The 12877-nt window shown below is 38.4% G+C and overlaps 1 protein-coding gene across 1 annotated transcript; it reads right to left on the reverse strand.

Moving 5' to 3' along the window:
• Window positions 1–303: 303 nt before the first annotated feature.
• LOC126710408 (bifunctional pinoresinol-lariciresinol reductase-like) lies at window positions 304–9562 on the reverse strand. Its single transcript, XM_050410844.1, has 3 exons — window positions 9199–9562; window positions 786–1026; window positions 304–513 (listed from the first exon to the last, which is right to left on the reverse strand). Exons 1-3 carry the CDS (start codon window positions 9532–9534, stop codon window positions 491–493), a joined length of 600 nt encoding a protein of 199 aa, XP_050266801.1. The 5' UTR covers window positions 9535–9562; the 3' UTR covers window positions 304–490.
• Window positions 9563–12877: the final 3315 nt, after the last annotated feature.

Genomic DNA, 12877 nt, shown 5'->3' on the forward strand with positions numbered 1-12877 from the left:
ATCATGACAGGAAAATAAAAGGTTGACTTAGGGTCTAAGTGGGTCATGGCACTCCCTTAAGATTTGATTTTTTTTTCTTTCAAAAATATGGTTATCGCTATTGAAATAAAATATATTTGACGATAAAAAACTTTATTAGTTAAGTTACACCAAAAGCTAACTGATGTATTAGTTTAATAATAAAAAACAATCATTAAAAGCGGATGATATAAATTGAAATTCTCTAAAAATATATATAAACTGGGACCAAATGGGATATTAATTCATTGTTTGTCTTAATTCGAATCAAACCAGTACCATTTACCTTTCAAGGAAGCTAGAAACTCTTCCCTGGATATGGAAGACTTCTTCAACTCTTTGCCAATTAGCTTCTCCCAAATCTCAACAACTTCTCTGAGATAAGATGTTTTTAGGTGGCCTCAGATATACCGTCTTGTTGAGAGCTCGAGGGTCGTCTATAGTTTTGATAGTGTACATTGCTATATCTTCTTCATCGACATAAATTCCTTATTCCTACCACATTAAAATATAAAACAAGAAATGTTTCAATTCTTATAAAGGTAAATATAGAAAAGTGACTACATATAGAAAATCATCAAGTACTTTAAAAAACTGGTTAGCGTCATTATTTTAACTGGTAAACCTCTCTCTGTGGCCCACAAAATGGCTTACAGATTTTTTCTTAATTATAAAATTAATTATTACTTTTGTGCTTTCAAAGTGCAATAAAATGAATCTACTTTTGCAGTCTGTAAAAGGAAAGATTAAGGTTATCATGGAAACACCTTTTTTATTGCCATCTCCCAACAAGGTCACTGAATCCCTTGAAGGAAGGATCTTACAAGGCTCGCACAGACCACCAAGAAAATAACCAGCAAAACAGTTTGCGGAAATATATGTGAAAGGTATCCGAGCTTCTTCTATAGCTTTCCTCACCACCATTTTGTCATCAAATGTTATTCTTCCAGGTTCTAATGCATTCTCCATTCTAGCAGGATCGGTGCCAAACTCAGATGGCAAAAATCTCTACCAATATATATATAATAACTTGTCATGTATGAGTAACAAAACTATAACCCTAGTAAAGAATGCATTAATTATATTGTTGTATTTAAGGATACAGTCCCATATAAAGACAATTGTTAATAAATCTAGGTGACTGTCTAGATTTTTTCATTGAAACATGATATTTCGATATCAACATAATTTGCAGTGTATCAGTTTCATAAATTTTATGGAACATTTCATCCGTTTTGACCATAACAGAACCAACTTATCTATATATATATATATATATAAAACCGAAACTTTTGAAGTTCCCACAATTTTCCACGTCAGCACAATATTAAAACTTTTTAAGACTAAAAAAAAAACCGGCATTATCAAAAAGGAAAAAAAAAAACACCCAAAAATTTCAAACCGGCATTATCAAAAAGGAAAAAAAAAAACACCCAAAAATTTCAAACTAACATTATCAAAAAGGAAAAAAAAAAAACACCCAAAAATTTCAAACCGGCATTATCAAAAAGGAAAAAAAAAAACACCCAAAAATAATATATTTGCCTTGAATCCTAACTAAAGCTATAAGACAGTTTAAATATTTTTTGACACAGCTTACGTAAATAAATATAGTATTTAATTTTTGTACAGAGAAATTGGGCATGATTTTTTTTTTTTTTTTTTGAGAAGGAAATTGGGCATGATTTGATTGTAGTAGTATTGTGTTTATTGTTCACTACGTCCTGCTACTGCTTGTTTAATATATTCATTTTATTCTTGATTTTGGTATAAACATATTAATTGAAGAAGATGGTGATTGTACAAAATTTCAAAAACTTATCAATTGAAGAAGATGGTTGTAAGGACACAAAATCTGTAACAGCCCAGCAACGATGTTGGGCTCGTACACGGAAAGTCCCTCACAATAATATTTGTAGAGAGTGGGGTTAAAAAGCCAGCATTGGATCACAGGATGGCATTTTTGGGCCGGACTTTAGATGAACCAACATGAGATAAAGCCTTGGGCTGGATATTCAGGCCCTTCGATCTTGCATTGAGGAGGATCTGGCTCCTCGGATACTGTCCGAGGAGCGGTGGTGTTGTCCCCGATTGCCCGTCGGCGGGTTTTTTAGGTGATGTCCGGCGTATATTCTCCAGACATTCTCTTTCATCAAGTTCTTTTTCGGGAGCTCCCTGGGAGTCCCTTTCTTGGTCACATAACATTTTCTTTTATACTAGCCTACGTTCGTCGTCCTTCGTCCACGTGTAGGGTCGATCTTTCCAGGGCAGATATCTGTCCCATCAGTCTAATCCCTGAATTATGGGAGATGGTCCATAAAGCCTAAAAATCCGGCTCTGTCCGGGGCGATGTCATGTCAATGAAGGATATTTAAAGACTATTTCCGTGAGATATTTTCTGATCTTTCAAGTCTGCCTGTATCCCATTCTTGTCAATGGGGTTCTGGGCTTTCCGAGGACTGAGCGGTCCTTGGACGTACCTTTGAACCACACCGGGCTCACTATTTTTGGGCTTGGGCCCTGGCCTCCTTTAGTTTGGTGACCTGTGGACTCCCCATAAGCGAGCGAGCCGGGCCCATAGACCATTGGGCCCCACAATAGCCCCTCAAAACCCTGCTGTCCAACGTCTTGGTTGGAAAGGTGGGTTTTGGTAATACCGAGTCTTAACTGCGGCTCATTTAATTCGGCCCTTGATCAACGTTGGTGACTCTTCACCTCCACGAGGAATGCGCCGGTCTACGAGCCGTTTTTCCTGGATTTACGTTCGTTGCCGTTATGCCGCGTGGTTATCTGCAACGTGCCTTTAATCTCTTACCATTTACGAGATCTTCCAGATGCAACGGTTACTGATGGTGTGGGAGAACGAAACGGCGCGTCATACTCTGGATTTCCCTGGGGATTTGAATGTGTCACATACCCTCTTCTTCGTCCCCTATATAAAGAGAGAAGACAGAGGGTGACCCTTTCATATCCGAATCCCTCACGTTCTTCCCAGAATCCACCTCCTCCATCCGGTTACTCCTTACTCCATAACACTTATCTCATAGCAAGCCACCATGAACAAACCCTTCCTTTCCCAGAAACGCCATGTCCCAACAAAACTCGAGATGGCTCGGTCGGGGCAAGGGTGGTGGAGGCTTAAGATTTGCCTCCCCATTCTTTTAGCCAAAATCCGAAGTAAGGACTCGTTGCACCCCATTCCTGGGGTGCCTGAGTCGAAAACCTCCCTTGTCATCTCCATCTGCTCTCTCATGAGCATACCTAATAAGGCTCCCCTTCTCCCTCTTTTGCTCCTTTTACTTTCTTTTCATTGCTTCCCTCTTCTTCTCCTCCTTCCCGCTCATGTCCTCCATCTTCTTTTTCCCTTGCATTCTTCAGTGACAAGAGCTTGCTGAAGTGCTTCCATGTCTTCCAATTCGTCTTCCTTCTCCTTCATTATTTTTGTATAAGGATCTTCTCCTGATATGAGCAGTACTGAGGCATAGAGTTCAGAAAGACTTTGAAGGCGAACTCAGAAGACACCTGATGGTTTATTTATTTATGTTACGGATGTTGTTACTGTTCTAGCAGTTCATTTTTTGTATAGGCTTGTTTTAGCCCCTCCTTGTACGTTGTAACAATTTTTCATATTAATAAAAGTTACTGTTACTCTATTTCGTATGTATTGTTTATATATTTTTAACAAATGTGAAAGCGCTGCTCGGCATAATAGTATAGCATTTCAATCAATAATAAATAAGACCAAAGTACTCGTTGATAAAAAGATGCCACGATGACTTTAGCAAAATTATTATTCAACATAACAATCCGACCAGTGAGGAATGAGACTTATCTTAAAATTAGCCGTGATGGGTATGAAATGCTTCGATAAGATGTAAGAAGTAGCTATCCGAGGACGTGTTACCCACCGGATGAATGGCCTCTTTAGGTTGACGATCATTAGGTTGTCCTGCCACTTTCATGATACGTGAGACTTAACCCTTTCCAGAATTTAAGCCGAAAAATTCCTTCATTAGGGCAGTTGATTTCCCAAGAAGCCTGAGTCCGAGGACTTTGCAAAACCTGGGCTTTGTTCAGGACTTATACGTTTTATCTTATGTACTTGATTCTTCCCTCAGGCTTGAGTCCGAGACTTGTGTCTTTGTCGGTACTTGGTTTTCCCTTTTAGCTTGAGTCCGAGGACCACGCAAGCCTCAGGTTCTGTCCAAGACTAATGTCTGTATCAGTACTTGGTTTTCCCTTTTAACTTGAGTCCGAGGACCATGCAAGCCTTAGGTTATGTCCAAGACTAATGTCTGTATCAGTACTTGGTTTTCCCTTTTAACTTGAGTCCGAGGACCATGCAAGCCTTAGGTTCTGTCCAAGACCAATGTCTGCATCAGTACTTGGTTTTCCCTTTTAGCTTGAGTCCGAGGACCATGCAAGCCTTAGGTTCTGTCCAAGACCAATGTCTGCATCAGTACTTGGTTTTCCCTTTTAACTTGAGTCCGAGGACCATGCAAGCCTTAGGTTCTGTCCAAGACCAATGTCTACATCAGTACTTGGTTTTCCCTTTTAGCTTGAGTCCGAGGACCATGCAAGCCTTAGGTTCTGTCCAAGACCAATGTCTGCATCAGTACTTGGTTTTCCCTTTTAACTTGAGTCCGAGGACCATGCAAGCCTTAGGTTCTGTCCAAGACCAATGTCTGCATCAGTACTTAGTTTTCCCTTCTATTGAGCATTTCCCAGGGTGCCAAACAGGGTGTCCCTGGGCCTTTACGCAAAGCGGGCCTGGGCCGTGAATTTAAATGAATCCGCGGATAAGAGATATTTCTGCAACCTCCGGCCATGCAGTATTTCTCTGACGCCCCACGGATCGAGGCGCGCCTTTACGAGGCTCTCTGAGTCTCTTGGCTACAGTTGACGTTGGAAGTTGAGCCAAGACCACTTTGTCTGTAGTGCTCCTTGGGACGCCGCATGAGTTGACTGCCATCATCTTGTCTTTTCAAATAAATATGAGGGAGAGAGGGTTGCTTTATATATACACCTCTTCTTTCAGTTTTTTTTTTCTCATCACGCTTCCCATATCCGAAGCTCTCCTTTCTTGGCCTAACATGTTGAAAGCGAGGGTTGGGAATAAAGAACTTCCTCCGCCGCAGAAGCGCCGTGTCTTCATGTGGCTCATAACAGTAAGGTATGGGCGCAGGAAGCACAAATTCAGGAGAGTACTCCATCTCCACCGAGAGGGAAAGAAATCTTCCCCTCTTTTAGTCAAAATCCGAAGCAGGTTCTGTTCATGCCAGCACTTTGGTATGGCAGAAGAAAGGTTTTCCTCCATCAGCGCCTTTGCTTTGTGGTAGGTGTATATTTAGAGAAAGCCCCATCACCTCCAACTCCCTGCACCTTTTCTTCAACGGTGTCAGGTTCAAGTTGGGTCTTTTTGGCTGCCTGAGTTATGGGCATGTAAGGGTGCGGGGGAAGAATAAGGTCTCGGAGCTGTAGCCAACCTTTCCTCCGACATACCTCTTCGGCTTTCTCCAGCTTTCTTGTATTTTTCTTTTTCTTGCTTATGTAGTAGGCTTCGACGTAGGCTGATTCCAGCTCTTCATTGTACGCTGTACTATCTCTTCTTCATGATAATAATGAAAATTTCTTTACTTGTTTTGAGTACCGTTTCTTTGACAACACTGTTTCTTGAATGGGTGTGCCCTATGTGTGCGTTTCTTCGAGAGTATTTAGAGCCGAATGGCTTGAAACATAATTCAACTAACTCCAATTTATCAACACTACCAGGCATTACGTCGATAATTCATAATAAATCAAACTTAAGAAAACTAACCAAGATATCAGTTGGATATTCTGTGATAAGCGCGTGAATAACGTCCAAGGCTGATGATTTCTAAGCGATCCATCTGAGCAATCGACTGGTATATAGGGGATTCCAGTGAGGCTTCTTTGTACTTGGTTTCCCCATAGGCTTGGGTCCGAGGACCATGCAAGGCCTTGGTTCTGTCCATTACTTTTAAGATGTCATCATCTTTGTACTTGGTTTCCCCATAGGCTTGGGTCCGAGGACCATGCAAGGCCTTAGTTCTGTCCATTACTTTTAAGATGTCTTCTTCTTTGTACTTGGTTTCCCCATAGGCTTGGGTCCGAGGACCATGCAAGGCCTTGGTTCTGTCCATTACTTTTAAGATGTCTTCTTCTTTGTACTTGGTTTCCCCATAGGCTTGGGTCCGAGGACCATGCAAGACCTTGGTTCTGTCCATTACTTTTAAGATGTCTTCTTCTTTGTACTTGGTTTCCCCACAGGCTTGGGTCCGAGGACCATGCAAGGCCTTGGTTCTGTCCATTACTTTTAAGATGTCTTCTTTGTACTTGGTTTCCCCATAGGCTTGGGTCCGAGGACCATGCAAGGCCTTGGTTCTGTCTATTACTTTTAAGATGTCTTCTTTGTACTTGGTTTCCCCATAGGCTTGGGTCCGAGGACCATGCAAGGCCTTGGTTCTGTCCATTACTTTTAAGATGTCTTCATCTTTGTACTTGGTTTCCCCACAGGCTTGGGTCCGAGGACCATGCAAGGCCTTGGTTCTGTCCATTACTTTTAAGATGTCTTCATCTTTGTACTTGGTTTCCCCATAGGCTTGGGTCCAAGGACCATGCAAGGCCTTGGTTCTGTCCATTACTTTTAAGATGTCTTCATCTTTGTACTTGGTTTCCCCATAGGCTTGGGTCCGAGGACCATGCAAGGCCTTGGTTCTGTCCATTACTTTTAAGATGTCTTCTTTGTACTTGGTTTCCCCATAGGCTTGGGTCCGAGGACCATGCAAGGCCTTGGTTCTGTCCATTACTTTTAAGATGTCTTCATCTTTGTACTTGGTTTCCCCATAGGCTTGGGTCCGAGGACCATGCAAGGCCTTGGTTCTGTCCATTACTTTTAAGATGTCTTCTTTGTACTTGGTTTCCCCATAGGCTTGGGTCCGAGGACCATGCAAGGCCTTGGTTCTGTCCATTACTTTTAAGATGTCTTCATCTTTGTACTTGGTTTCCCCACAGGCTTGGGTCCGAGGACCATGCAAGGCCTTGGTTCTGTCCATTACTTTTAAGATGTCTTCATCTTTGTACTTGGTTTCCCACAGGCTTGGGTCCGAGGACCATGCAAGGCCTTGGTTCTGTCCATTACTTTTAAGATGTCTTCATCTTTGTACTTGGTTTCCCCACAGGCTTGGGTCCGAGGACCATGCAAGGCCTTGGTTCTGTCCATTACTTTTAAGATGTCTTCTTTGTACTTGGTTTCCCCATAGGCTTGGGTCCGAGGACCATGCAAGGCCTTGGTTCTGTCCATTACTTTTAAGATGTCTTCTTTGGCGTCTTTTCTCTATATTGATTTATCTTTCGAAGGTCAGCCCCTAGGCCAGGGAGGGAGGAGCAGGTTCGAGGCCGCAAGCCCCTAGAGCTGTCCGCTCCGTTGGCAGTGTAAGGCGTAGCCCCCAGCAGAGGCTTATGGCGGAGCAGTAACTGTACGTCACCGAAGATGGGAAAAACTCGTGAATCTCCGGTTACTGGAGAGCTGACTCATGCACCACCCGTGCCAACGCGCAAGCCTCTCCCACAGACGGCGCCAATTGTAAGGACACAAAATCTGTAACAGCCCAGCGACGATGTTGGGCTCGTACACGGAAAGTCCCTCACAATAATATTTGTAGAGAGTGGGGTTAAAAAGCCAGCGTTGGATCACAGGATGGCATTTTTGGGCCGGACTTTAGATGAACCAACATGAGATAAAGCCTTGGGCTGGATATTCAGGCCCTTCGATCTTGCATTGAGGAGGATCTGGCTCCTCGGATACTGTCCGAGGAGCGGTGGTGTTGTCCCCGATTGCCCGTCGGCGGGTTTTTTAGGTGATGTCCGGCGTATATTCTTCAGACATTCTCTTTCATCAAGTTCTTTTTCAGGAGCTCCCTGGGAGTCCCTTTCTTGGTCACATAACATTTTCTTTTATACTAGCCTACGTTCGTCGTCCTTCGTCCACGTGTAGGGTCGATCTTTCCAGGGCAGATATCTGTCCCATCAGTCTAATCCCTGAATTGTGGGAGATGGTCCATAAAGCCTAAAAATCCGGCTCTGTCTGGGGCGATGTCATGTCAATGAAGGATATTTAAAGACTATTTCCGTGAGATATTTTCTGATCTTTCAAGTCTGCCTGTATCCCATTCTTGTCAATGGGGTTCTGGGCTTTCCGAGGACTGAGCGGTCCTCGGACGTACCTTTGAACCACACCGGGCTCACTATTTTTGGGCTTGGGCCCTGGCCTCCTTTAGTTTGGTGACCTGTGGACTCCCCATAAGCGAGCGAGCCGGGCCCATAGACCATTGGGCCCCACAATGGTGATTGTACAAAATTTCAAAAACTTGATGTTCAAACCAATGTGTAACTTATACCAACATCTGTACTTAAGGAAAACAAAATGGCATATTCAGGGACTACTACAAACCAACAAAGGAAGAAGATACAAAAAACACTTTAAAGTTGTCTTTCAATCTCTAAGATTTTCTATGCACAATTTGGTTTTAATGAATTTGTGATTTTAATACTAAAGACGTATTGGAACAAAGGAAATTTTTTTGCTTTTATGCACAATTTGGTTTTAAATTGAAACAAAGAGGAATTAAACTCTTATATTTAGTTATTTGAGGATTTTTTTTTTTTTTACTATAGCGTTAATTGTTTGTCTATATACATTTAATTTCTAAATATTGTAGTGTTCAATATTGTTTGAATTGTAACTTATCATGTATAAATAATTTATTTTGAATTTTAAGTAATTAATATTTGCATTGGTATGTTGTTGAGATTCAATAGTTGTGTCTTTAAAATCAAGAGGAACTGAAAAACAATATCTAAACTTCAACGTTTTTTAAATATAATGAATGCATTGAATATTTAATAGAAGGCAGGAAATAAATGAAATTAAAAAATAAGAACGTGCTACTAGAGAATTGATGTTCAATTCCAACAGCTAATGTCAAATCATTTGGAAAAAATTGGTAGCTTTCCCGTGCATCGCACGGGTTAGCGACTAGTATATATATATATTGGAACAAGATCGTAAATACGTATTGTTTTATTGGGGTTGAAATTAATATGGAAGAACAAAATAGCAGTGAAGACGCACGTACGCTAACAAGTAAATGGTATTACCTTTACATTACCAGCATCTTTGATTGCATCAACAAGCTTAAGTTGAAGGAGGATTTGGTGGCTCCGGACGTGAACACCAGCTATTGCACAGATAACAACATCAACTAATTTGACAGCATTCACAAGGCTCTGATGGTCACTAAAGGAACCCGGCACTAGGTGAGTTCCGTGCTCCTTGAATGACAAAAGCATTTGAACTTTATCAATATCATACTTGTTCTCAGGTCTATGGATATGGAGGATGTATGTCTCCTGACCTTCATCAAAACTTACCTTCACCAATCTCTTCCCTATGTATCCAGTTCCCCCTACAACCAGCACTTTGCTTTTTTCCATCTTTCTTTCTTTTTCACTTCCTGCTGCTGGTGCTTGAGTTATTTCCTTCCACGGCTTTTTATAGAGAATGTCTTTGGTTTTTGAAGCTTTCAGCTTCCAAGTTAAATGTACTTTTTAAATACTATAATATATATTTTTATTAAAAAATATATAATATATTATAATATAATTCCAAATAAATAATGAAACTCCTATTACAATTTTGAAACATTTTATAATTGAGTTTTGATGGGAGTAATATTTTTAAACTTTTCTTTAATATTTCATAATAGCGTTCCACTTAGAGTAAACTATATATGTTAATAATTTTAGTATACTTATAATTAATGAGTCACATGTTTGTACTCTAATTTCTGTTAAAAAAATTGCTATTTTGTTGTTTAGACAATTGTAGTCTTGCTCCGATGAAGAAATTCGTAGAATCTCAATTAGAGAAGGTGCATCTCTTATTCATGCATTCAATCCATTAAATCCACCAACCACCAATCTCTCAGAAAATGTCAAATTTCTTGAATTATTTAAGACAATTATTTTATCTTGCTAGACAATGTATTTAAGAGTTAATCAAGAAATAGTCCATACCTGTCTGAAAACCCCAATTTATGTCTTAAAAATAACATAAATTCGCATAAAAAATTGAAAAATGAAAACGCAAAATGGGACCGACAGTGTCAATAAGCATCTCTGTAATGCTGATATGGCTTCTTTGATCAAAGGGGACCAAACAAAGAGGGAAGATGGTAATCAATTTTGTGTTCATTTGATCCGATGTGTGTGACGTTTCAATGATTTGCCACTCACTTATGCAATGGAGAGTGAGTGCAAGCAAAACCGCTACTCTTAGTAATTAAAATTAGGATTTTCTTGTCTTTGAATTTATTTGATTTATGTAGATCAAGCATGCTTGGTTTCTTAAAATTTGAAAAATATATGTTTAGGTTAGGATTTATTTTATATTAATTATAACATGCTGGTTTTGGTTGATTGTATCTCTCTTTTTACTTTTTAGAATGTTTATCGATTTATTTTTCATGTTATTCACTTATTTGTCTCATACTCTCATCATTATGCCTTCGCATATTCATACATTGCAACAAAACATGATTATGAGCATTTGATTAATAGATCTTATCATATGTATTATATTATGATGTGTAAATTATTCAGATTAATTATAGATCCTTGTGCTTAGGTTAGTGATACGATGGAGACCTATCATAATCCTGAGTTTCACACATGTATTTTCATGCAGCATTCATAAAAATTTCAGAATATGTCTTTGATTTTGCATCAATTCTTAGGTGCCTGTTTTAATTTTTGGGAAAAAAATGATTTTAATGGTGGGCTCAAATTATTATCAATTATAGTTTGTCACTTCATTTTTTATGAAATTGTTGTGAAAATACATATATATATATATATATATATTGTGGATGTTTTTCTTGATTTAATGGACTCCTAGCACAAAAAAAATCCAAACAATTTACTCAAACTCATGAAAATACGAAAAAAAGAAGCTTTGACCAAATTAATAAAGATTGTAACATTTTTGTGTTTGTAACTTTTCAAGGGTGTCTATTAAAACCACCGCGCACCCTTGGTACTATAGTTTCCACAAATATAAGTACATGTGGAGTATAAGGGGTAATAGTTGGGGTTCAAGTCTCTATATATAATAAAGGTTCACACACATATACACTTAGATTAGGTTAGAGTAGAATTTCTATCCCGTAAAAAATAATAGAAAAAATTGTCTATTAAGGGCATAATAATGGAAAGATTTACTGGACTTTTAAAAAAAATGAAGGGAAAGACTTATTTGGACTTGGCACCAAATCATGAGTTAATTTGTAAAACAATGTACTTTCTTAAACTATATCAAATATTTATGGTAATCTTAATATTAGATAAAGACTCCTAGGCTGGCTAACAAATTAACGCAATAAGGAGACCTGGTTGAATTATTAGTTTCAGATAGGACATCACTTAACTTATGGCTGCGATTATGTAATGAAAAAAAAAAAAATATATATATATATATATATATATTATTTTAAACTGTAAACACGAGTGACAGGAAAAATCTGTAATCATGGAACGCGCAATAAAGATTAGGGACACTGTAGAGCTTTATACAAAACACATTCAAGCAGTCTTTATACTACATTATTCAGGGGTATCAAATATATGATTATGAAATATTAATTCTAGCTTACTATCAAAAAATAAAAGATTTATAAATATGATTATTATATGTTTGGCAAGGTGGTTTGGTTATAGTGGAGTAGTCACACTCACAGCCTCACAGGTACAGATATAAAGTGCATCAAGTGATGCATTCACTAGCCGCATTTATAAATTAATAAAGGGTTCTAAAACATATTTGATGCACTTATATATTGTAGATCATGGCTCAGTGCTTGGCATGTTAGAACAACCCAATTTCATCACCTTTTTTCTCTTTTTTATATTTTCTTAATTCATTACTTTTTCTTTTCTTTTTTCACTTTTCCGTTTCATATGTGCCCTAATTCTAAGAACTAATCATTTCCCGCAACAGATTCAGCCACCTTCACTTTTGCAATAATGATCTCTACCACTTGGTTAAGACAGTTGTTTATGTGAATGAAAGCCAGATTCTCAATTATTTTGCGTGGAATATTGGAAAAAGAAAATTGCTAGAAATATAAGTTATTTTAATTTTTTTTTTTTTACAAACGGCTGATTAGGTGAGTAATTATTAATAAATGAAAAGTGATATTAATAGTGGAACTAAATGAAAACCAATAAGAAGTTGACCACATCAACATTTTGTAAAAATGTTATAAAATAGTTTGTGCTTGTAGTATTACTCTTGGAAAAATATATTTATTTTAAGGAGATTGAAATAAGGAAAAAGCTAAAAATTAGGATTTAATTAATAGAAGTGTGTATGTGTTCAATTTTTATTGGTAGAGTATAAAGTGAAGCAGGAATAATGAGACAAAAGATCCCTAATTCGATGGTTTAAGATACTAAGTAAAACACGTGTTACAACTAATTGGTGTTATGAGTTGATATTGATCCACAATGGAAAATTTGGTAAAACACACGTAAACTACTAGAGTTTTTTTATTAATTCAAGTGTGATATGTTACATGAATCTCCCTTGAGTGTTTTCCTTACTATTTTCTCTCTTCCTATATTCTGTGTCTCCTCCCTCTTCTCTTTCTTCTCTTTCTTTTATATGAGTCATCCCCTTTTCATATTTTGTCCTAATCCACCTGGATAACTTCTGTCCTTATGGGGCTCTTCTTTTGTAGGTTTTTCCATCATAAATAGAGACTTCTGGGGCTTTTCTACT

Source organism: Quercus robur, chromosome 12, assembly GCF_932294415.1.
Source record: "Quercus robur chromosome 12, dhQueRobu3.1, whole genome shotgun sequence".
NCBI classification, from domain to species: Eukaryota; Viridiplantae; Streptophyta; class Magnoliopsida; order Fagales; family Fagaceae; genus Quercus; species Quercus robur.